This window comes from Sciurus carolinensis, chromosome 8 (assembly GCF_902686445.1).
Source record: "Sciurus carolinensis chromosome 8, mSciCar1.2, whole genome shotgun sequence".
In the NCBI taxonomy this organism is placed as follows: Eukaryota; Metazoa; Chordata; class Mammalia; order Rodentia; family Sciuridae; genus Sciurus; species Sciurus carolinensis.
Window position 1 is genome coordinate 41,177,228 of NC_062220.1, and position 20,117 is coordinate 41,197,344.

Consider the following 20,117-nt stretch of genomic DNA (forward strand, 5'->3'; position numbering starts at 1 on the left):
TGTCATACTGTAAGGGTTTGCTAGAATAAAAAATCATTCTACTTTAAGGTAAACTGTTATTAAAACAGTATTATACTTGACAGAGAAAAAATTCTGTTCTCATGAAGCCCACAGAAAAGAAGCCTATTACTTGAAAGATAAAGTCATATATAAATAAGAGGAATACTGCTGAGTGTACCTGGAAACATTTTAGGGTTCCCCTGGGTACACAGAAATTAGACAAAATGTTAACAGTTAAATAATGTTTAAAGAGTGATGTATTTTCAGGCAAACAATTCAACAATATACTCTTGTTTTGTATTTACAAAATAATTTCTATATAGGAATCAAAATTTTATAATAAAAGACTTGTTGGATTTAACCTCCCACAGAGAAAGGAAGTTGGAGATGTGTAGAATATAAAATGATTTTACACTCATTTTCCCTATCTAAGTTTGTTGGCAACTGATTCACTTCCATTCTAATAGCAATTAGTATTTTTCTCTTAGCTTTTCATATTAACATATATTATCATGGCAAATATACCCATATTACCTAACGAATATTTCATCAAGGCAACTGAACAAAATAAAAAATAAGAAAAATATATTAACTTTCATTCTATGTTTCTTTCAGGTCCTGAGATGATAATAATTTTCTTCACTTGGATATTAATAATATAAATTTTCTAAATTTAAAAGTTTCTGAAGCAATCCATTGAATTGTAAACCATAACATTATCTATGAACACTATCTTCTTAGGACCTAACTCTAGCAAAAATCTTTCAAAAGAAAATACAAATAAAAAAGTACTACTTGCTGGTCTTTAAAAGCAGGCAAACAAAATTAATGTAACAAATATTCAAGGGAATAAACTGTCTCCCTAACTTTCAGCTTAAGTATTACATTAAACTGATAATTTTATTGAAGAAAAGTAGAAATATATTATAATCATTTTGGTGTGATAAAAATACAAATCCATTTGATTGTTAAAATCCTTATAGTAAACTTCTTTGATACTCTACAAATTAGATAAAATATTTAAATAAAATTTTGAAAATATTAAGTTATTTACAGAGAGTGGACTGCAGGTCAAACAGGGTACAGCAAATAAAATGCACATTTTCTAACAAAGTGCTTTCCAAATACATTGCCAAAGACCCATTCTCTAGTAGGAGAATAAACACAAACCCTTATTTAATGGGTATCTGTCCCCTTGCATGTAGAGAATATAGGTACTCTCCAAAAATAAGAAGTATGCCCCCTTACCTTTCTAATACTCATAACTTAATAAAGCTACCCTGTGAACTTTAAAAAATGCTATATACTTAAGAGTCAGATAGAGCTTTCTAAAAACATGCAAATGTGCATATTTATAAAAGAGATAATTCTTTTTCAAAAATTGTTTTCTTGTTTGTTAGGGGAAAGAGGGAACCTCAAACAAAATATGCACTGAGAAAAACTATATTATACTATAGAGTCCTAAAAGACAACTACTTAATATCTATTGTATTTCACTATTTTTCTCATTTAAATACAACTTCTGGAATGCATTTCTAATTATGCCATAAAAAACTTTCTGATATTAAATATGCTCCTTCTTGCTGGGTTTGATGGTCCACGCCTATAATGTCAGTTTGAGACAAGAAGATCACAAGTTCAAGGCCAATCTGGGAAACTTAGTGAGTTCCTGTCTCAAAATAAGATTTTTAAAAAGAGCTGAGAATGTAGCTCAGAGGTAGAGTACCCCTGAGTTCAATCTCCAGCAACAACAAAAAAATTATTTCTTTAATCTGGTATTAATAATTCCTGCTATTGCATACTTTACAATCTTGAGTAACATGATTTATTATTAATAAAATATATAGAACATTATCTTTTAGTAATCATTATACAAACATGTAGAATTTTAAATAAATTCAGGTTATTAAAAAAAACAAAACTTTTGCTTTCCTATACCCAAATGAATTTTTGTGGTTTTTAAAAAGACAAGTTGAAGCAAATTAATTTAACAACTGAGAAAATGAATAGTTTGAGTCCACAATCGGACAGGAATTCTATACTTATTTTAATTTATTCTGGGCTAGAAACATTCATTATTCATTAAGTGGCACTGAAGAAAATTTTGATGTTCATACTAACAACAGACATTCAATTTCCATTGTTTTTTCCTAAAAATAATTTGATTAGTTCACAACTGACCAGAGTATCTTCATTCAAATGAGTCAAAGCATTAAGAGTATAGCTATTGGTTGACAAACTTTAAATAAACACAATAATCTTAAATTATAGGTTATCATAATTTAAAATGTTGATATCCTAAAGCAATAATTTCAGAGTTTATTTTAGGGAATAAACTATTGAACATTATTGGAATTTTATCCTTTCTACTCAGCTACAATAAATATCAGAAGTAAGATTTAGGATATAAAAACACATTTTTTTTTTTAATGAACAGACTTTATATATTTTAAAATGAATCATCAGTAAAATAAATTCAATTTTACTGGCTGGTCTGATGGCTAACAATTTTTTATGACTCAGGATGGAATTTTCCTGCCATTCCTTCCATTAGGCAAATTAGCAGAGTTACTTTTGGGGGGTACTGGAACACTATTTAATATGTTGAAGTGATACAGAGAATACAAATACAGCTAACTATGTCACAGAGGGAATTTACATCGTTTAGTAGAGTCGTTAATTTCCTTAATTTAAGGGCAATAAAATCAATGCAATAATATATTCTTACTGTAAATTATATGAAAATGTTAATCCCTCATATTTCAGTTCTTTTTAATGTTAGGAAGCTTATGGTATGATTTGGAAAAGCTGTCAAAATGAAGGGAAACAATTCTTTCTCTTATAGGTTTTGTTCCCCCTTGCAGGGTTATGAAAAATACTATTCCTGCAAGATAGCACCCAGGAGAAACAGAAAGACATTTGTGGCTCAGGAAAAGGGAGGGAAATTAGCCAAACATTAAACCTCTCCCAGTAGATTCTTTCCCAGTAACGATGGGCCCCAAGGGAAAAAGCAAACTTTCATCCCTTCATGGGTTCATCCCCAGCATCTCCACCAAAAGCAAACCTCACCCCTTCCTAACCACAATGGGTCTTGAAGGGAAGAGGTGAATACTGAAATGCTCAGCCCTGGACTTTTACCCTTTCCTGTTGCCAGTGAGTCCTAGAAGGAGAAAAGTAGTGAAGCTCTAGGTGACAATGGGTCCCAGAGGAAAAAGATAAGCAGTGAACACCGAGTTCTGAGCTCTTCCCAGTGACTATGAGTTTTGGACATTTTATAGCCTCTTTTCTGACTGTCCCAAACAACACGTCCTACCTCAGTGTCCAATAATTAATTCACCCTCATTGTAACCTAGAAACCCAGACTCTTGTAACCTGTGGACCATCTCTATACCCAGAAATGAGCCATCCCATGCCTGACTGATTGACTCTGCTGCAGAATAAAGAAAAGTTTGCTGGCTCATTTGAGGTCTGCTTCCATCTTTGTTATTAGTATTTTCATTATGGTGCCTAAACCATGTTGATTATTTTTGCTTAAACCCCTTACCTTAGAAGATGAAGAATCGCATTCCTGACATATCCATCCATAGCCTGTTTGTTTAGGAGACTTTTTCAAAGGAGGATCCAAACAGCCAAAATGGTAACAGAGTCTGCATTCATCACACCTGCAGGATAAACAGATTTATGGGATATCTAAATAATCTGAAAAACGACTGTTTCAAAGATAGAAAAATAAACTATTATACATTTTAATGTTAACAGTGTGAATGCTATCCTTTGCTCCTAAGATTATTAAATTAATATTTATCACAAAGGCAAACTAAACCTGAAATAAATGTTTTAGGGAAAAAAAATGCAACATTAATAAAACTGACAAAACAAATATCATTCAGAACATTACAATAGCAGAAATGATAAGACATATGAATAAATATATATAAATTATAGGTGCTCCAAACTAAAAATCACAACAATTTCAGTTTTGAACTTAAAATAATTCATCATTTGTCCACTGGATAGTTTTAAAAATATTTACTAATAAAAGATACCTATAATTCAAGGTTATGAATTCAATAATACATTTTCATTATTTTAAGACTTTTGGAACTCTACAGAATTACACTAGGCTACAATCAATGCTGCACAATTTATACCTCATTTCTGTTTCTCTAAGTTAAAGTGGGGTGTAAATGAACTTTACAAAATTTATAGCATGCTAACACAATCTACAACAAATAAAAACAATCCTTACATGTCAAATAATAGAATTCTAAATTATATAAAGAGGTAAGAAACCACTTTAAGAATTTAATATTATTCTCTCAAAATTACCTGTCACTTTTTCAGTGCATGTGGTTTTTCAAAGTATTATCTAATACATTTTAAAACTTATTAAGAAATGTTTTGATAGTGTCTTGTCACCTATGATGTACAAAATCTAAAAAAACTATCATACCTATTCTTCGTTTCAGACAATCTCATCCTGCTGACAATGAAGAAAAATCTGCATTATTCCAGTGCTTTGTAAGAATTTTGCATCAATTGGAATAACAAGACCAAAATTTAACAACAAATCACAAAGATGTATACATCTTATAGAATGAGTTATAGTCATCATTTTCTTTGTGCTTTTTTTTTAATTAAAAATACTTTGTCAATCAATCTGTCAGATTCTCTTTATTTCTTATCTCTTACTGATTTAAGAATTGAAAAGCCAGGGGATCTACAACTAGGAGCCAGGGGAAAATTTTATAAAACATTTATTACTAAATATATTACAAAATTACAACTCAGTAATCTTTATTAGGAAAACAGGGAAAAGAGCTATTCTTAAACAAAAACCACATGAAGAAAAACAACTGAATTTAAGGAATCATCACAATAAAGAAAAAGTATGAATCCCTGGTTTTAGTAAATATCTCACGTCATGCAAAACAAACACACACACACACACACACACACACACACACGAACAATTCCCAAAGACCCATTTTGGGAATCAAGAGTTTCAGAATAGGCAAGCAAGCTAGCCAAAGTTTTTTTGGGTATAAAGAAGTTTAAAACACACATGTCATATGTTTATACACTTTTTTCTCTACATTTTCCTTATGAACAAAGTAAATATACATGCTTTTCTGAAACCTTTTAGACTCAAAAAATGAACTTGAAAAACAACATTTACTATAATTCTAGCTATAAGAATAGATAAAATCAAATAGCACTAAGTACTTTATTTACTATGCCAATAAAACCACCCAACAATTGATTTAAAAGTAGTCAAATTTTTCAAATATCTGTTGTTCTGGTATTAAGAAAAAATAATATATAGTTAACTTCAAACGTAAAATAAAGAGATTAAATGGCAAACCCACACAATTTCATGTTCTTTCTTAATATAATTTATTCATTTTCCAATTGCTAAAATTTTAACATTAAACATAAGGGTCACAGAAACCTTCAGAGTATAAGTGCTTCTGAGTTTATGAAAAGGTTGAGATTTCTACTCAGCTGAGGGTACAGTGATTCAAACATGAAACTAATAATTCACTAATCTTTGATGGGAAATTTAAAAAGAATCACAATTATTTGCATCATCAAGAGACTATATTAAACATGGTTTATCTCTGTTATCTTAGGGGCACCAGTGTGAATAACAAATGCTGCTACATTTCTGTCAGCTTCTAATACTTGGAGTGAATGCCATTAGTCTACTATCTTGTTTTAATTCTTATGTTCAACAGGGTCCTTACTTGCTGGAAAATGACCAGGTCCTGTATCAGTGTATTTGTCTAAGCATAATTTTTCCCGATACAAACTTGTAGATATGGGAACCAGAACACTAAAACTATTAAGACTATAGAAATGACAGTAACAAGATATGAAAATGAAAACCTCTACTGAATTAAGCACACACATTCAATTTTAGTTATTAACTGTAGTCCTTTTTCCTTAAATTCATGTTGGTGGGCAATGTTCCACATAGTTCAGACTGATAAGAATCCTAGTTCTTATAAAATGGAGAGTTACAGAAGTAATACTGTCCTACTTCATATAAAATTAAAATCTAATTACTGTATATTTGCTTTAAAACTATCAATTTACAAGTCATTTCTAGTGCATAACTCAAGGCAAACACACAGTGAATGTAACAGAGAATTATGATTCATTGTCTCCTTCATGTACAAAGGTGATTTCTGTTGGCATTGCTATGAATTTCCACTTAAAAAGTTAAGAACATTTATATGGCTCCAATCTGCCGCTGGCTTTAATTACTTGTAAAATCAACTAAAGAACGAATAAAAAGGGGAAAAAAAAGTTCTATATGCTAGTTCTGTCAGAGGGTAAACTGAAGTATATGCTATCTAGAAATGACCTAATCCTTACCGACTGATTCTTAATTAGAATACCTTTCAGAATGACTTAGTTGATAAGTGGAACCCTAATGTATTTTCATGCATCTGGAGATTAGGGGTGATAGGGAAATGCTCTAAAATTCTAGCTTACTCACCAGCAAGTAAAAACTGAAACTCCAAGACTGAACAGTAAAAAAGAGTAGTTAATATTCTTAGTAACACCCAAAATCCAAAAAAAGGGGGGAAGGGGGAGGAAATAACCCAATCTTAAGTCAATTGCTTTGTTGATAAATAGCTATAAAATATAAGCTCTTTGTAGAGATTTCTAAAATTATTTCAAGGCAGGAAAAATTTAACTGTTTCTACACCCTAGAATATTAAATTGAAAAAAAAATTCATAGCTTTAAGGGCTGGTAACAATATTCTGAATTATAGAAGTGAACTCTAGCAGAATTTGTTAGTTAATATACCATAGATGAATATAAGAGATATCATTAAGAGTCCTAGAAACTAAAGAACCATGCAGATGATCAAAATAGTGCACGGTTTACTTCACACACACATACACCACTCTGTTAGCCAACAAATTCTGGCTATGTTGCAAATTAGGTCAGTTTAAAAATATGAACAGAATTCTTATATATGAATCTGTAATCATCTACTACCTAAAAGCTGTAACAGAGATAAAGTAGTTAATGATCAATTTTACTTATGGCTTCTATCTCTATTTCTACAATATATTTGAAAACATAAATTGTAACATATACTATAGCATGTATTTATCAAGATAAAGTGAACAAAATGTTTTTAAAAAGTTTGCAAAAGGATTAATTGACCCACAAAAACATAGTGATAGAGCACAAAAGACTTTATTAAATAACACAAATGTCTAGATGATAAAAATATAACAAGAGCACATTATGAAATAGGAAGGCAATGTCTTGAAATACTAAAAGAGAATATAAAACTAACCTACAAAAAAAAACCCTGAATTTTCTAAATAAGATGGAAATGGACACTTGAACCATTTTTAAAGTTTTTGTGCATCTTGTGCACATTAATGCTATGGGGCATTCTAAATTAAAAATGTAAGTGTAATAAAATGAATTCCATTTATATGATAAAATAAAACTGAATTTTTAATTTGATTTTTACTGAAGACAATTTCCTAATATTAGATTCATACAGCAGCTTCATATGATCTTTTACACAATGATTCAACAAAATGCAGTGACCAAATAAACACAGTTCTCTATGTATTTAAAATACTTACTTAGCATATGATTACGATAGCACCCTAGACAAAGAAGAGGAAGAAAGCGATTTATCTTCATATGTGCTATATATGATCCACACAAGTAATTAATTGGGTTCATTGACTACGGACAATATGCAAATAAAAAGAAAGAACTGATTTACTTCTTTCTTTGCATAGGAGATAGGCTAACAGTCAGTCTTCAAAAGGTTTTAACTCCCTTTATTTCCATTTGGTATGTTCATTAGGGGAATAAACTAAGTAATTACTTTTCAAAAACTAAAACAAGTACAGCTTCTATGCAAATAATTTATAGCCACATAATAAGCTAAATTTCAAGAAGAAGCAAAATTCATAGTATGGACTTAAAGAGATGCACATTTCTTATGAGCAAGCTTCTCTTGATAATCATAGCTATTTTTTCACATCAATGAACATTTTGTTTAGTCTATATAAGGCTAAAGAAAACAACTGATGCTGAAAATAGACACTATTACACCTGTTCACTTAAAAAAAAATAAATATCAAGAGAATTGATGGGTTGGATTTTTCTGATTTTTTTCATCATTTCTATGTAAAAATTCATAAAGAAAAAATTTTAAACATTAGTCTTGGATATTAGCATTACTTAAAACCTCTTTAGCAACTCAAACACACAAATCTATTAACCAGTAGTGATGGATTTCTTCACTGAACAGTGGCCAATTATTTCTACTACACATCTTAATAGATGGAGAAAAAAATGGATTGTGGCCCATTAAATCACTTTTAAAACAATACAGACTTGCACAAAATTTTCCTTTCTAGAATTAACAATATCAGAATAACATGTAATATCAATAAATACAATATTTTATTCCTTATAAGTTACTATTTTAGTGCAAATCACCTAATTTTATAATTATATAAAATAATTAGAAATGTCTTTTCAATATTTCACAAATATCAAACTAATGTGGAAAAACTGAACTACAGACTTCTATCACAGACAATACTAAATGAATGGGTAGTAAGAAATGTAAGGGAAATATTCTCTATGCATAAAAGTAAATTAATTGAAATAATTTTTAGAAAATTATCCAAATCAAAATCTTTATTTAATAGCTAAATAATGGTATCAATTCAGTCAGTTACATGTGCAGGTTACAAGATTAAAAATGAAATGAAAAAATAAAACATGAAATAATAATTGATATAAAAATACAAAATAAGGTCAAGTATCTCTTCACAGCATGAGGGAATGAGTATACATTTCCATACCTGAAACACGTCTGTTTTGTTCTTTAATAATCTGATCTCCATCTGCTCATGCCCTTGGAAAATTTTCAGCAGTACAACCTGCTGTGTTAAAGCTCCACATAACTTTGTATTTCCCTGTTTATAATTAACTAATTATGCTCTAATCAATAGTGTAGATCCTGATTTTACAATGTAAATCAGATAAATGAGATAATGGCTAGGGGTCAATCTCATTTTATTTACAAAGCTCAGCATGAGCACCCAATTTCATTAAATCTTATGTACCTGAACAGCAGTGAATATTATTGGCAGGCCTAAGAGAAAACCTTAGAGTGAGCACTAAGAGAAAGAGACCTACATTTTTACAAGGAATTATTTGCATAGCATACCCATCTCAGATCACAATCCTTAATGTTATATAAATTTACAAAGTGCTGATTCAGATGGATAGGAAAAAAATTCTGCCTCCATATAACATGTAATTCTAAGTTGTCTCTTAAGTTTCAATTGGCAAAAACAGTATCAGAAAATTTAAAAGTCTTTTGAAGAATATAAATATTCCACTCTACTACAAAAGACCTTCAGAATTTCTTGAGTAGATTTTGGTGAAATACTCATGAAATAGTCTCATGTTGTGAATCAAGTAAAAAAACGCTGGTGAATTTTATCACAGAAGGAACTTTAAATATTTAAAGAATGGTTTTATTAAGTAATAGGATATAAAAACAGGGATCTGGGATAATGAAGGTAATGTTTATTGGTCAACAATCTTTTTAACATCATAAGTGTAAAATCAGATAAGTATTCAATAAACACACAAATGACAATGACATATAAATGAAGAATAAATATAATTTCTGAACTTATAGTGGAAGGCTAAGGCTAAATTTTCTTTTTGTGCTTAAACATAACCCTAATTTCAAGCTGTCTCTTTTTTTTTTTTAAACAAAAGAATTAGTAATTGTGAAAAAATGTTCCTTGATTCCATGTGTATAAAACAGTGGTGTTTCCAGTGTAAAATAAACATCTATCTGAACTTATAAAGGAAACTGCATTTTATGTGTTGTAACTGAAACTACTACAAACCCTTGTATCTAGAAATAAATAGTTTTACAAAACTAAGGGAACTTTGAAGGACATTAAAGCCACAATTAATCAATGTTGAGCACAACATGATTTTTAAAAAGTATGACTGGGTGTCAAAGTGAGGTTCCTAACAAGCTAAAATCACCATCACCTGGGAAATTGTCACAAATGCAAATTTTCAGGCCTAATTCCAGACTTACTGAATCAGAAACTCCAGGGAGACAGAGAAAAGAGTAGGTGGAGACAGGAGGGCAAGAGGAGAAAAGAGGAGCCAAATGAGTTCTAACAAATCCTTCCTGATAATGACACATGATAATAAAATCTGAAAAGCACTACTATTTACTACTAAGTCATTCTTGTGTTTCAGAACATTTAGTTTCCTTCCCAATATTTTAGTGTTTCCTTCTTTCCCTATTCTGTGGCAAGTAACTGTCATTTAACTGATTTCTCATTTTCTCTTACACATATTTGTGAAAGATTAACCATTAACCCTCAGTACACATTAAATTTTTCTTTGACCTACAACTGGACCAATTACAGACAGGGGTTAATTTTGTACTACAGATATATGAGTGTTTAGGAGATTATTATGAGAAAATGCTTCATTCCATTACCTTCAAAAGTTCTTCTAATCTTTTATACAACCTATCATCTTATAAATTATGCAGTTTATATTTGTAACATGACAAAGATTCTTAGGGTTAGCACCAAACACAGAAGAGAATATCCACTATTGAAAATTGCAAGATGAAGAATGACAATTTCAGAGTATTTTAATTAAAACTAAAGTGAAAAGAATTTTGATTAACGGTGTGACACCAAAACCACAACACCTAATGATTTCTCAAAAAACAAGCAAATAAATAAACAAAATAATCATTAGTATTTTCTCACCATATATTAAAAGACAGTGAGGGCAAAATATATTAGCACAGTTCATTCAGAACATGGTAATCTTTCATGTTTCTTAAAATGAGCTGGAAGTCAGCAATAGTAATAATTACCAACTTTTTCTTAAACTTAAGTAGTGATAGTCTTTTCTTATTCTTAAAAAAAAAGCCTATGGGTTTTCCAAAAGATTATTAATATTTTCCTTCATTGTTATGAGATTTTTCAATAACAATCTGTATATATGTAATTTCATACATGTTTTACTTCTATTAAACATTTTATCTAATCATATGATTCCTATTACTATAGATTACTAGCATATAGCAACTTTATACTTATACTTGCATTTGAATATCTATAACACTGCCTATTCTATTCCTAAAGTTTAAACTATTTTCATTTGACACTATACCTGAAAAGAAGTCCAAAATCACATTTATAAATCAAGAAATTCCAAGAGACATGTTCACAATTTACATGTATATGTGCATTTCAATTTCAGCAAAAAGTCTCTTCTAAATCAGTTCAAGATTGAGTGGTGGAATATTCAACATATTTCTGTCGTTGGCTTAAAACGATCATTAAAAGTTGAAGATCAAATTTTAAATCTGTAAACCTCTGGAAAGATAGTTGTTGAAGATCTTCCAGCTGGCAGGTTGTACAGTCAACAAGCTTTGTATTTCCCTCCTTATTTCATAATGTCATATTAAGGATTGAAAAATATTAAGTTATACTGAACACAGAAAGTTCATATTAAATTAAACAATAAGGACTGAATAAATTTGGGTATTTCTAAAAATAACCTACAGACTAACAGACATATTTTTTATTCATGAGCTTAAAATCTAAAATTGTAAAAATTCATGCTAATAATATTAGTACTTTCACACTAGGACTAATGAGTCAAAAATAGAACATCATATGCTTCACAAGTCTTTCACTTTTGCTGAATATTATAAATAGAAATAATGTTTAATATAAGAGTCTACAGTTGTTCCCCAATGTAGCAGTATTTCACATTATGAATATATGAATTAAGTTGGACGAAGCAGATCAGCAGACTAATAGAAAGCATTGTCTTTCTTGCTTGTTAATGATATTGTTCAACAACAAGGAGAACATAATGCATTTAAGTCCCACGGGCTTCTGTAACTCTTCAGTGAGTCCAAACACTGTATATCATCAATTGCCAAAGAAGCAAGAGGGAAAGACATTTACTTAATAGGACAATTCTGACAAGACATTTATCCAATATTTTTCAACAATGCACATATCAAATATTTCTGATTAGTGCAAAAAAAAAATGAAAAAGAAAGGAAGAGAGAGAGAGAGAGAGAAGATAGGAAGAAAAAATTCCACACAGCAAATTAACTGCCTTGTCAGTCCAAGTAACAAACCAATCAATTACATACTATTCAAACCTGACAAGCAAAGGCAACTTTTTGCAGTGATAAGCTTATGGAAAGGACAAGATAGCTGTTCTCCTTTACTTTATGTACTCTATTGAGAGTTTTATCCACATTTTAAAATCACACTTATAAAAGAGGTTTCCGGGATTGCCTCCGAGGATGAGCTGTGGCAGAGTTGGGTCTCATGAAGGGTATCTACACAGTAAAGTGATAAGAAAAGAACATTAACATTTAAAGATCATAGCAGCGCTGTACTACGTCTTAAGAAACATACTAATAATACCACAGTAGATTCAAATAACATATGATCTGATCCAAAGATATAGATAACCTAAACCTAAATGCCATGATCTTGCATAAATTCTCATTGCTTATGACTGAACTTTTTTATCTTTTGAAACACTGAGTTGCCTCCTCTTGTATTATTATTACTTTTGATTATCAAACTAAACCTGTTTTACTAAAATTAAAAAGTGTAAAAAGATGAAGTGCTTATATTTATAAAGGGAAACATTTTGATCAATAAGTTTTTTTGACAAATAGCAGTTTGCTATTTTTTTCACCAAATATGGCAATTTTAACAATGCTTGAGAAAGCATGCAACTGTGCTGAAAACTAGCAAATCTAATCAGTATGTTACTGGGCTGGTTATACTCAAGTACTCTTAGGGAAGAAATTTTCAAAATGATTTTTATCCCCTGTGCCTGCACTGCCTTCCTTTCTAAGACTTTATTAGAAATACTGGGTTACCATCATTAACTACCTTTGTGTCTTTATATTCAAAGGAGAAATTTTAAGAGCTTAGTGATAAGAACATTTTTTTGACTGTAGTAAATATAAGAATTTGTCATTTCCTTCGTATACTTAAATCTGTGTAGATGAGGGGAAATTGCCAAGTAGTCAAATAATAGAAAAAGTTCCTTTTTTAAAATATTTAACTATTAGAGAGATGTGTTGAATGCTTCTAAGTTCTGCTGAGAAAAAGAAAGTGAAAAGTGGCACACAGAAAAATAAAGCACTATTGAGGAGAGCTACCACACTTAACAGAATAACCTCCAAAGAAAGTGAAAACAAAACTGTACAAGAAAAAAGAATATAATGTGAAACACACTTTTCAGAGAAATGCTGTATTTATCAATTTATGAAAAATAACAGAACTGATTCTCTTGAATAGTAAGGTGATACATGCTAACTGTTCTCTTTGCTTCAATCTCTAAGCAATCTCTAAATGCTCTGAGCACTTTCTTAAGCTGGTATTTTGGCAAGTGCTTTTCTACAGGTTAAGCACCACTGGAAAAGCATAATGCAAGAGGAAGCAACCACATCATTAATAAAAGAAGTGCAATTAACTCTTAATTACATGCACAAATAATGGAGAGGAGTAGACAATTGCAAAAAAAAATTTGTATTTTTAAAGTTGAATATAGAGACATTAGAGATCGTGAAAATCTGCTTTAAACCTCTATTAAATCCAAGTTGAAGTTTAAGAAAACTAAAGAATTATTTTAATGCTCTTCCATCTTAAATTTCAATTAATATTCCAAATCTCTCTTAATGTCAGGATAAGCAGTGTGACTTGTCTTGGCTCATATCTTCCCAGGACAAAAGATGGTGTAGTATTTTAAATAAAAAATGAAGTTGGTTTTGTATTTATTCCTAGTAAGCATTCGTTAAAAATAATGTAGAAAAAAGAAAATTAAGTACTTTCAAAGGGCTTCAGTCATGCATGTACCAATAACTATCAATGAATTCTTCACCTGTGTATCTGGAATTATAGGCCAAAAGGACATTATCTACTACTTTTGCCCCAAGAAAGCCAAATGGGTCAAAGTAGCGTTGTAATGAGTTAGCAGGCCTAATTACCAAATGAGCTCTATAGTCAAGACAACCTAGATTTCATCTGCAGTTCTATCTCTAGCTGTGAAAATTCTTGTTATTTTCCTTACCCATAAAACATAAATAAAGTCAGTATCTATCTTACAGAATATTTTTTAATATGCAACATTACAGGGTTGTTGTAAAGATTAAATGATATAAAATATGAAACACTCCAGTATAATGACTGAATATAAGAAGCCCTCAATAAATCTTGACAACTAATGTGAAAGCCAGTAGCTTTGTCAAACAATATGGTAGTACTTTTGTGGAAGGAAAGAAATTGCATTTTAATAAATAACAACTTGTGTAATGTGATTTTAACATGTAATTGGAACAATTTCTACTCCATATTGTTTAGTACTTCAGTTACCTTATATCTAAAATGGAGATATGCATAACTCATTGGACTGTTAAGAAGAATGAAATGAAATAATATATTTAGACAACAGAGTCCAGGACCTAGTGATAATCTAATATTAGAATTATAATGCCCAGGCCAAAAATAACATTTCTCTGTGGTTCAATTACAATTGTTAAAAAAAAAAAATACAGATTTTTATACATTATTCCCTAGATTCTAAAATCCATCAACTCCAAATTTGTATCCAATTTTATTTACAAACTTATTTCATCTCTTATTCCATTAATATTATATATTTCATAAGTCCAATATAAATCAAAACCTTATTAGAAGAATAACAGATAAAACAAGGTGTTTAATTTAAAAAAAAAAAAAAAAAAAAAGGAAAACTGTATAGTTGGCTTCTAATACTAAAAGTTGGGTTATCCTTGCTTTGTGTGACTCCAAGGGTTGAAATTTTTAAGGAAAGATGTCAGCTTACTTGGAAAAAGAAATCACCAATTTTTGAACAAAACTGCCTCCAGAAGGAAGTGACTTACACCTCTGCCTCCAGCAGAAGTTTGTCCCTTTGTGGCTTAGTAGGGATGCCAGGAAGACAATTCAAGCATCTAATGAATGGTGAGATGACACACTTGAGTATCCTTTTCAGAACTGTGTATTATTTTTTTTGGAATCTCTGCGTTATAAAATTTGAGAAAAAATTAGGTTAAATTCCTTAATTTTATGGAAGATGACGTCTTTAGAAGTCACTAATTCAAGGTCATTCATCTAGTGATTAGCAGAACTGTGGTAAGAGTCTTGGTCTTATCAAGTGATTAATGTAATCACTAATGTATGCAAGAAATAATCTTTGCTTTGTATTAACACACTGCAATGGAAAATAGGAAAAATATTTTTCAAAAATAAACCTTAATGAAAATAAATGAGTGAAACAAGAAAGATTTCATTCCACATGTCTGGAAACTTACGTTTACTCTAGAACTGAATAAACCAGAAATACCACACTTCACTATGTAATGTATATTAGCTTCAGGCTTCTGTTCTTCAAATATAAATTATGTGTCTAAACAGCATTTATTTAAAAAATAAAGAGAAAATTTTTAAATTTAAATATTAATAGCATATGACAAAAATATCTGTGAATCACACAAAGTTACTTAAAGGTTTAGTGTTTTAAAGTAGAATTTAAAATAAAAAATGTTATATAGTAAAGAGTACATATATGAGGCAGGTTAGCCATTCCACATGTCACAAAATCATCAAATCAACTTAATGATAGAAGGAAAATATACAAAATAAGCATTTTATTTATTTTTATTGGTTCCTTTCAGTTATACAGGACTGAAGATATTTAGCTTAATAGGATTTGTTTTGACATAATTATAAAAGCAGCAAATATAATTTGTTCTACTACTGTCCCCAAGTCTTCTCTTTTCCCTCCCCTTCTCCCTCATCCTGCTCCCTTCCCTCTACTCTACTGATCTTTCTGCTATTTACTTATGGTTTCTTTTTTAAATTAGTGTCTTGTGGATGTATAAAATGGTGAAATCCACTGTGGTATATTCATATATGTTCATAGGAAAGTTAAGTCAGATTCATTCCACTGTCTTTCCCTATCTCATTTCTCCTCCCTTCCCTTCATTCCCCTTGGTCTATTCCAATGATCTTCTATTTCTATTTTTTATCCCCACCTTTTGGGTTAGCTTTCACATATCAGAAAGAACATTCAACCTTTGACTTTTGGGGATTGACATTTCACTTTGCATGATAGCTCCATCCATTTACTAGAAAATGCAATACAGTCATTCTTCTTTATGGCTAATACTCCACTGTGTATATCAAAGTTTTATCAAAACACCATTTTGGTAAGAAAAAGTCAGTAGCAGTTGGTCTACTTTGATTATCTAAATACGAGTATTGTGAAAATTAAATATCTCTTCCCCAATCTTTACTAATAGAATAATTCCTTAAAAAGTACTTTAAAGAAAAGTTTCAATCACAAAATCCAGGTGTTTTCTAACTCCTTTAGAATCATGGTTTTATAATATACAATGAAGCATCATTGCAATTTTGCAGATATTTAGCTTAAATCACTTATCATTGTTTTTTATAAAACAAGTCTATGGCAAAAAGGAAACACTCTTTTTTTTTTTTTGAACATATACAGATACTTTTCTTGTCATTATTCCCTATACAATACAGTATAACAACTACTTAAATTTACATTGTATTAGATATTATAAGTAATCTAGAAATCATTTGACGTGTATTGAAGGATGAGTGTAAGTTAAATGCAAATACTTAACCATTTTACATAAGGTGCCTGAGCATCCTTGGCTTTTGTTATCCAGGGGGGTCCTAGAACCAATCTCTAGTGGATACCAAGGGTTGACTATATATATTTATGCTGCCTTCTCCTTCAGAGATCAGTTGTTATCTATTCTATCTCAAGATAGGAGGCAGTTCTAGTCTCCCATATTATACTAATATCTTGGTGCTTAGAAGGAGATAGATTAGCTGCCCTCTTTACTAAAACTCAGCCCAGAGGGGTCAAAGAGTTGGAGATAGTAGTCGTTTGCATCTCATTTAGTCTTCTTCCTATTTCCTCATCTGTCGTGGAGAAAATCTCTCCGGATCTTAATCCTTGCTGTTTTGCTATAGTTCTTTACCTGACTACAGTTTCCCTTAATTTTCCTCAGAGCATGTCTTCCCAACTTCTTTTTTTTTTTTTTTTAAATGGGATACATGTTGTTTCTCTGTTTGTACATGGCGTAAAGGCATACCATTTGTGTAATCATAAATTTACATAGGGTAATGTTGTTTGATTCATTCTGTTATTTTTTCCTTTCCCTCCCTCCCCTCCCACCCCTCTTTTCCCTCTATACAGTCCTTCCTTCCTCCATTCTTGCAGGAAACACTCTTGGTGGAAGGGATGTCCAAGTAACTTTTAAGAACAATGATACAAAGCATATAACTTTAAATTGTATATTGTTCTGTGCTGTAAAGCCTCTGTTGCACAAAAATGTGCTGTTAACATTAAAGACAGTTCTAGAATAATGGATTTGACATAATTAACAGAATAGCAGGACACAGGGGGAGGCAGGTAGGGGAGGACAGGATCTGAATACTAGTGAAGATGCTGGTGGACTTTCCTCAGATTGGAGTTCAAGTTCTGGCTATTAAATTGGGCAAGAGATAGATTGAGAGGTTGGAGGAATCCATACAGCAGAACCACAGACTTAGTGACACACTAGCAATAAACATGAGGAGAAGCAGCAGTGAAAAACAGAAAGATGGCAAGATCAACAGTGAAGCAGCTAAGGCAGACCAGAGTAACCTAGTGGAGAATGGAGACTGGCCATTGAGAAAGGTCTCAAAGAAAACCCCCCCCAAAAAAGGAAAAGGGAAAGAATAGATATTAGGAAATGTTATGGTGGAAACTTGCTGCCCAAATATCCTAATATTGTCAGCTTCAATTAATGTCCAATGGCTAAAGTTTTTTAAAATCACTTCAAAACAATCATTACAAATTGTGAATAAAGGTAAATATACTAAGAAGCTATATGATTATAGGTGATCTAAGCTTACTTTTTACATTTTTGTATTTTTTGTAAACATATTTTTATAATGAACAAAACTTTTAAAAAATGAAAATTTGTACTCACTGCCCTTTAGATATCTCTAAACTAACAGACTTTATTTTAATGATAATTTTAGGTTTATGTAAACAATTGGAATTAAGACACAGATTTTCATATACTCTCTCTTACACATGTACACAAAATTCCTTTAAAATTTAAATCTTAAAGGGTTCATTTTCACCCCATGAGTCCTCTGATAGCTCAGGGATCCCTAATGAAGAAGACACACGGAAATAGAAGAAGAGACAAACATGCTATGATTTAGAAATGTTCATACTTCACTGATTCTTATTCAACACAATGATACTGAACAAGTCAGTGAGTTGGATACAATGGGTATAGATGATGAACTTTGAGAATGTGAAGAGATGAATATTCTGAGAAGTGTATTATACTTAGTATGCATATTTTGCTCTCCCTAGGCTAGCATCCCTGGTAAGAGAAAGTATTAAAACAATAGCTGAAGAACAATATGAGATATTAGAATATTGCTGAAGAGTTTCAAAAGTTAGGTTAAGTTTTGTTTTTGGTGTTTTTTTTTTTTTTACAACGTTTTTCCTAGCCCTGAATTTCTAAGTTGCAAAGAAATTAAACTGGGAAAAATAATAAATCTACTATGCCTATTGGTAATTCTAAGTAGTAATTTAGAAATCCAAGAAATTCAGCTATAAATACCTTTAAAAGATTAGATACCAGGCTGCTTTTAAGAGTCACTTTGAATCTACTAACATTAACTTTTATTGCTAAAATATTATTATCTCTTCTAGGTGTCATAATAATTCTCCATAGCCATGATGTGGTAATATCAATAAAACAGAAGAAAAGTTTGAGGTTTATTATTGTTGGGGTAAATGCCATCAGTGAAATAAATAGGTACCAATATGAAAACTAATGAATTGGCTGAAATAATGTGAAGATGAAGATTTTTTCAGTAGTATGATGATAAGTCAGTATTTCAGAAAACCCCTGGACAAAAATGTCAGCTGAAATTGATAAACTCAAGAGACTTTACCTCCTAAATAGTTCGCTATTAACCACCATGGCTATCTTGCAGGAAGTTCATATTATATTCATTTTAAATGGTTGAAAAACTTCACATATCTGAACAATACTTAGATATAGGTTCACTTCTCAAATTTATCATATAATTTGCTCCTTTGAGGCACTGCAGCAAACAGAGCTTTTGGGACATATTAAAGGGCTGTTGAGTTCTGCCCAAGGTTAGAAGCTACATACTATAAGAAATATCTACATATAAAACAGAAAATGGGATCCAATTCTATTTCTCTCATAAAATGGAACTGTCATATCCCTATAAGCACTCAAAAACTTTTGAGATATGAGTGAATAAAAACATATTTGAGAGAAGTTAATGATGAGAAGTAATAATGCAAAATCCTGATCCTCTTTATAGGAAAGATGGGTGGCACCAGAGGGCTCTAATCCCAGTTGAAGGTTACATGCACATGTTAATGATGCATGTATTCAAGTACTGAGCAAAAAAAAGAGCAACAATATGGACTTTGCATTACTAGGAAAATCCTTTTATTAAGGAAGACCTTCTTATTAGAAACATATCTTAGAGAGTTAGCATTCTGACAAAGATATAAAACTCTTTGGGAATGCTCAGTAGTAAAGGCTAAACACTAGACAGCATCCTAAAACAGAATTCCAAGTGAATTCAGACTATGGCCCCAACACTAATATTTTATACATAGGCACAAATAGTTCCCTTGACCACAGAACTACTAGAAATACATCAATTTCCAGTTTCAAAGGCAATAAGGATAAAAAACAAAAACAAAACAAGCAAAAAAACACTCTAGCCCTTCTAACATCTTGATCAAGTGAAACTGATTTTGGACTTTTGTCCTCCAGAATTGCAAGAGAAAAAAATTTGTGCTATTTGAAGCCACAAATTTTATGGTGACTTGTCACAGCAGTTTTAGAAAACCAGTACAGACCTTAATCAGCTACTTAAGAAAAACATTTAGGCAAAGGAGGAGA

The 20,117-nt window shown here is 30.9% G+C and overlaps 1 protein-coding gene across 4 annotated transcripts in view; it reads right to left on the reverse strand.

Annotated features, from left to right (window-relative positions):
* The window catches only part of Phf14 (PHD finger protein 14), a 200,000-nt gene that overhangs the window by 52,053 nt on the left and 127,830 nt on the right, over window positions 1-20,117 (reverse strand). For 3 of the 4 annotated variants that reach the window (XM_047561586.1, XM_047561584.1, XM_047561585.1), the window contains one exon: window positions 3,545-3,662. In XM_047561586.1, the coding sequence (XP_047417542.1) occupies window positions 3,545-3,662 (118 nt within the window). Of the gene's footprint in view, window positions 1-3,544; window positions 3,663-9,727; window positions 12,426-20,117 lie in introns of those variants that run through there. The other variant, XM_047561587.1, reaches the window with a different exon arrangement.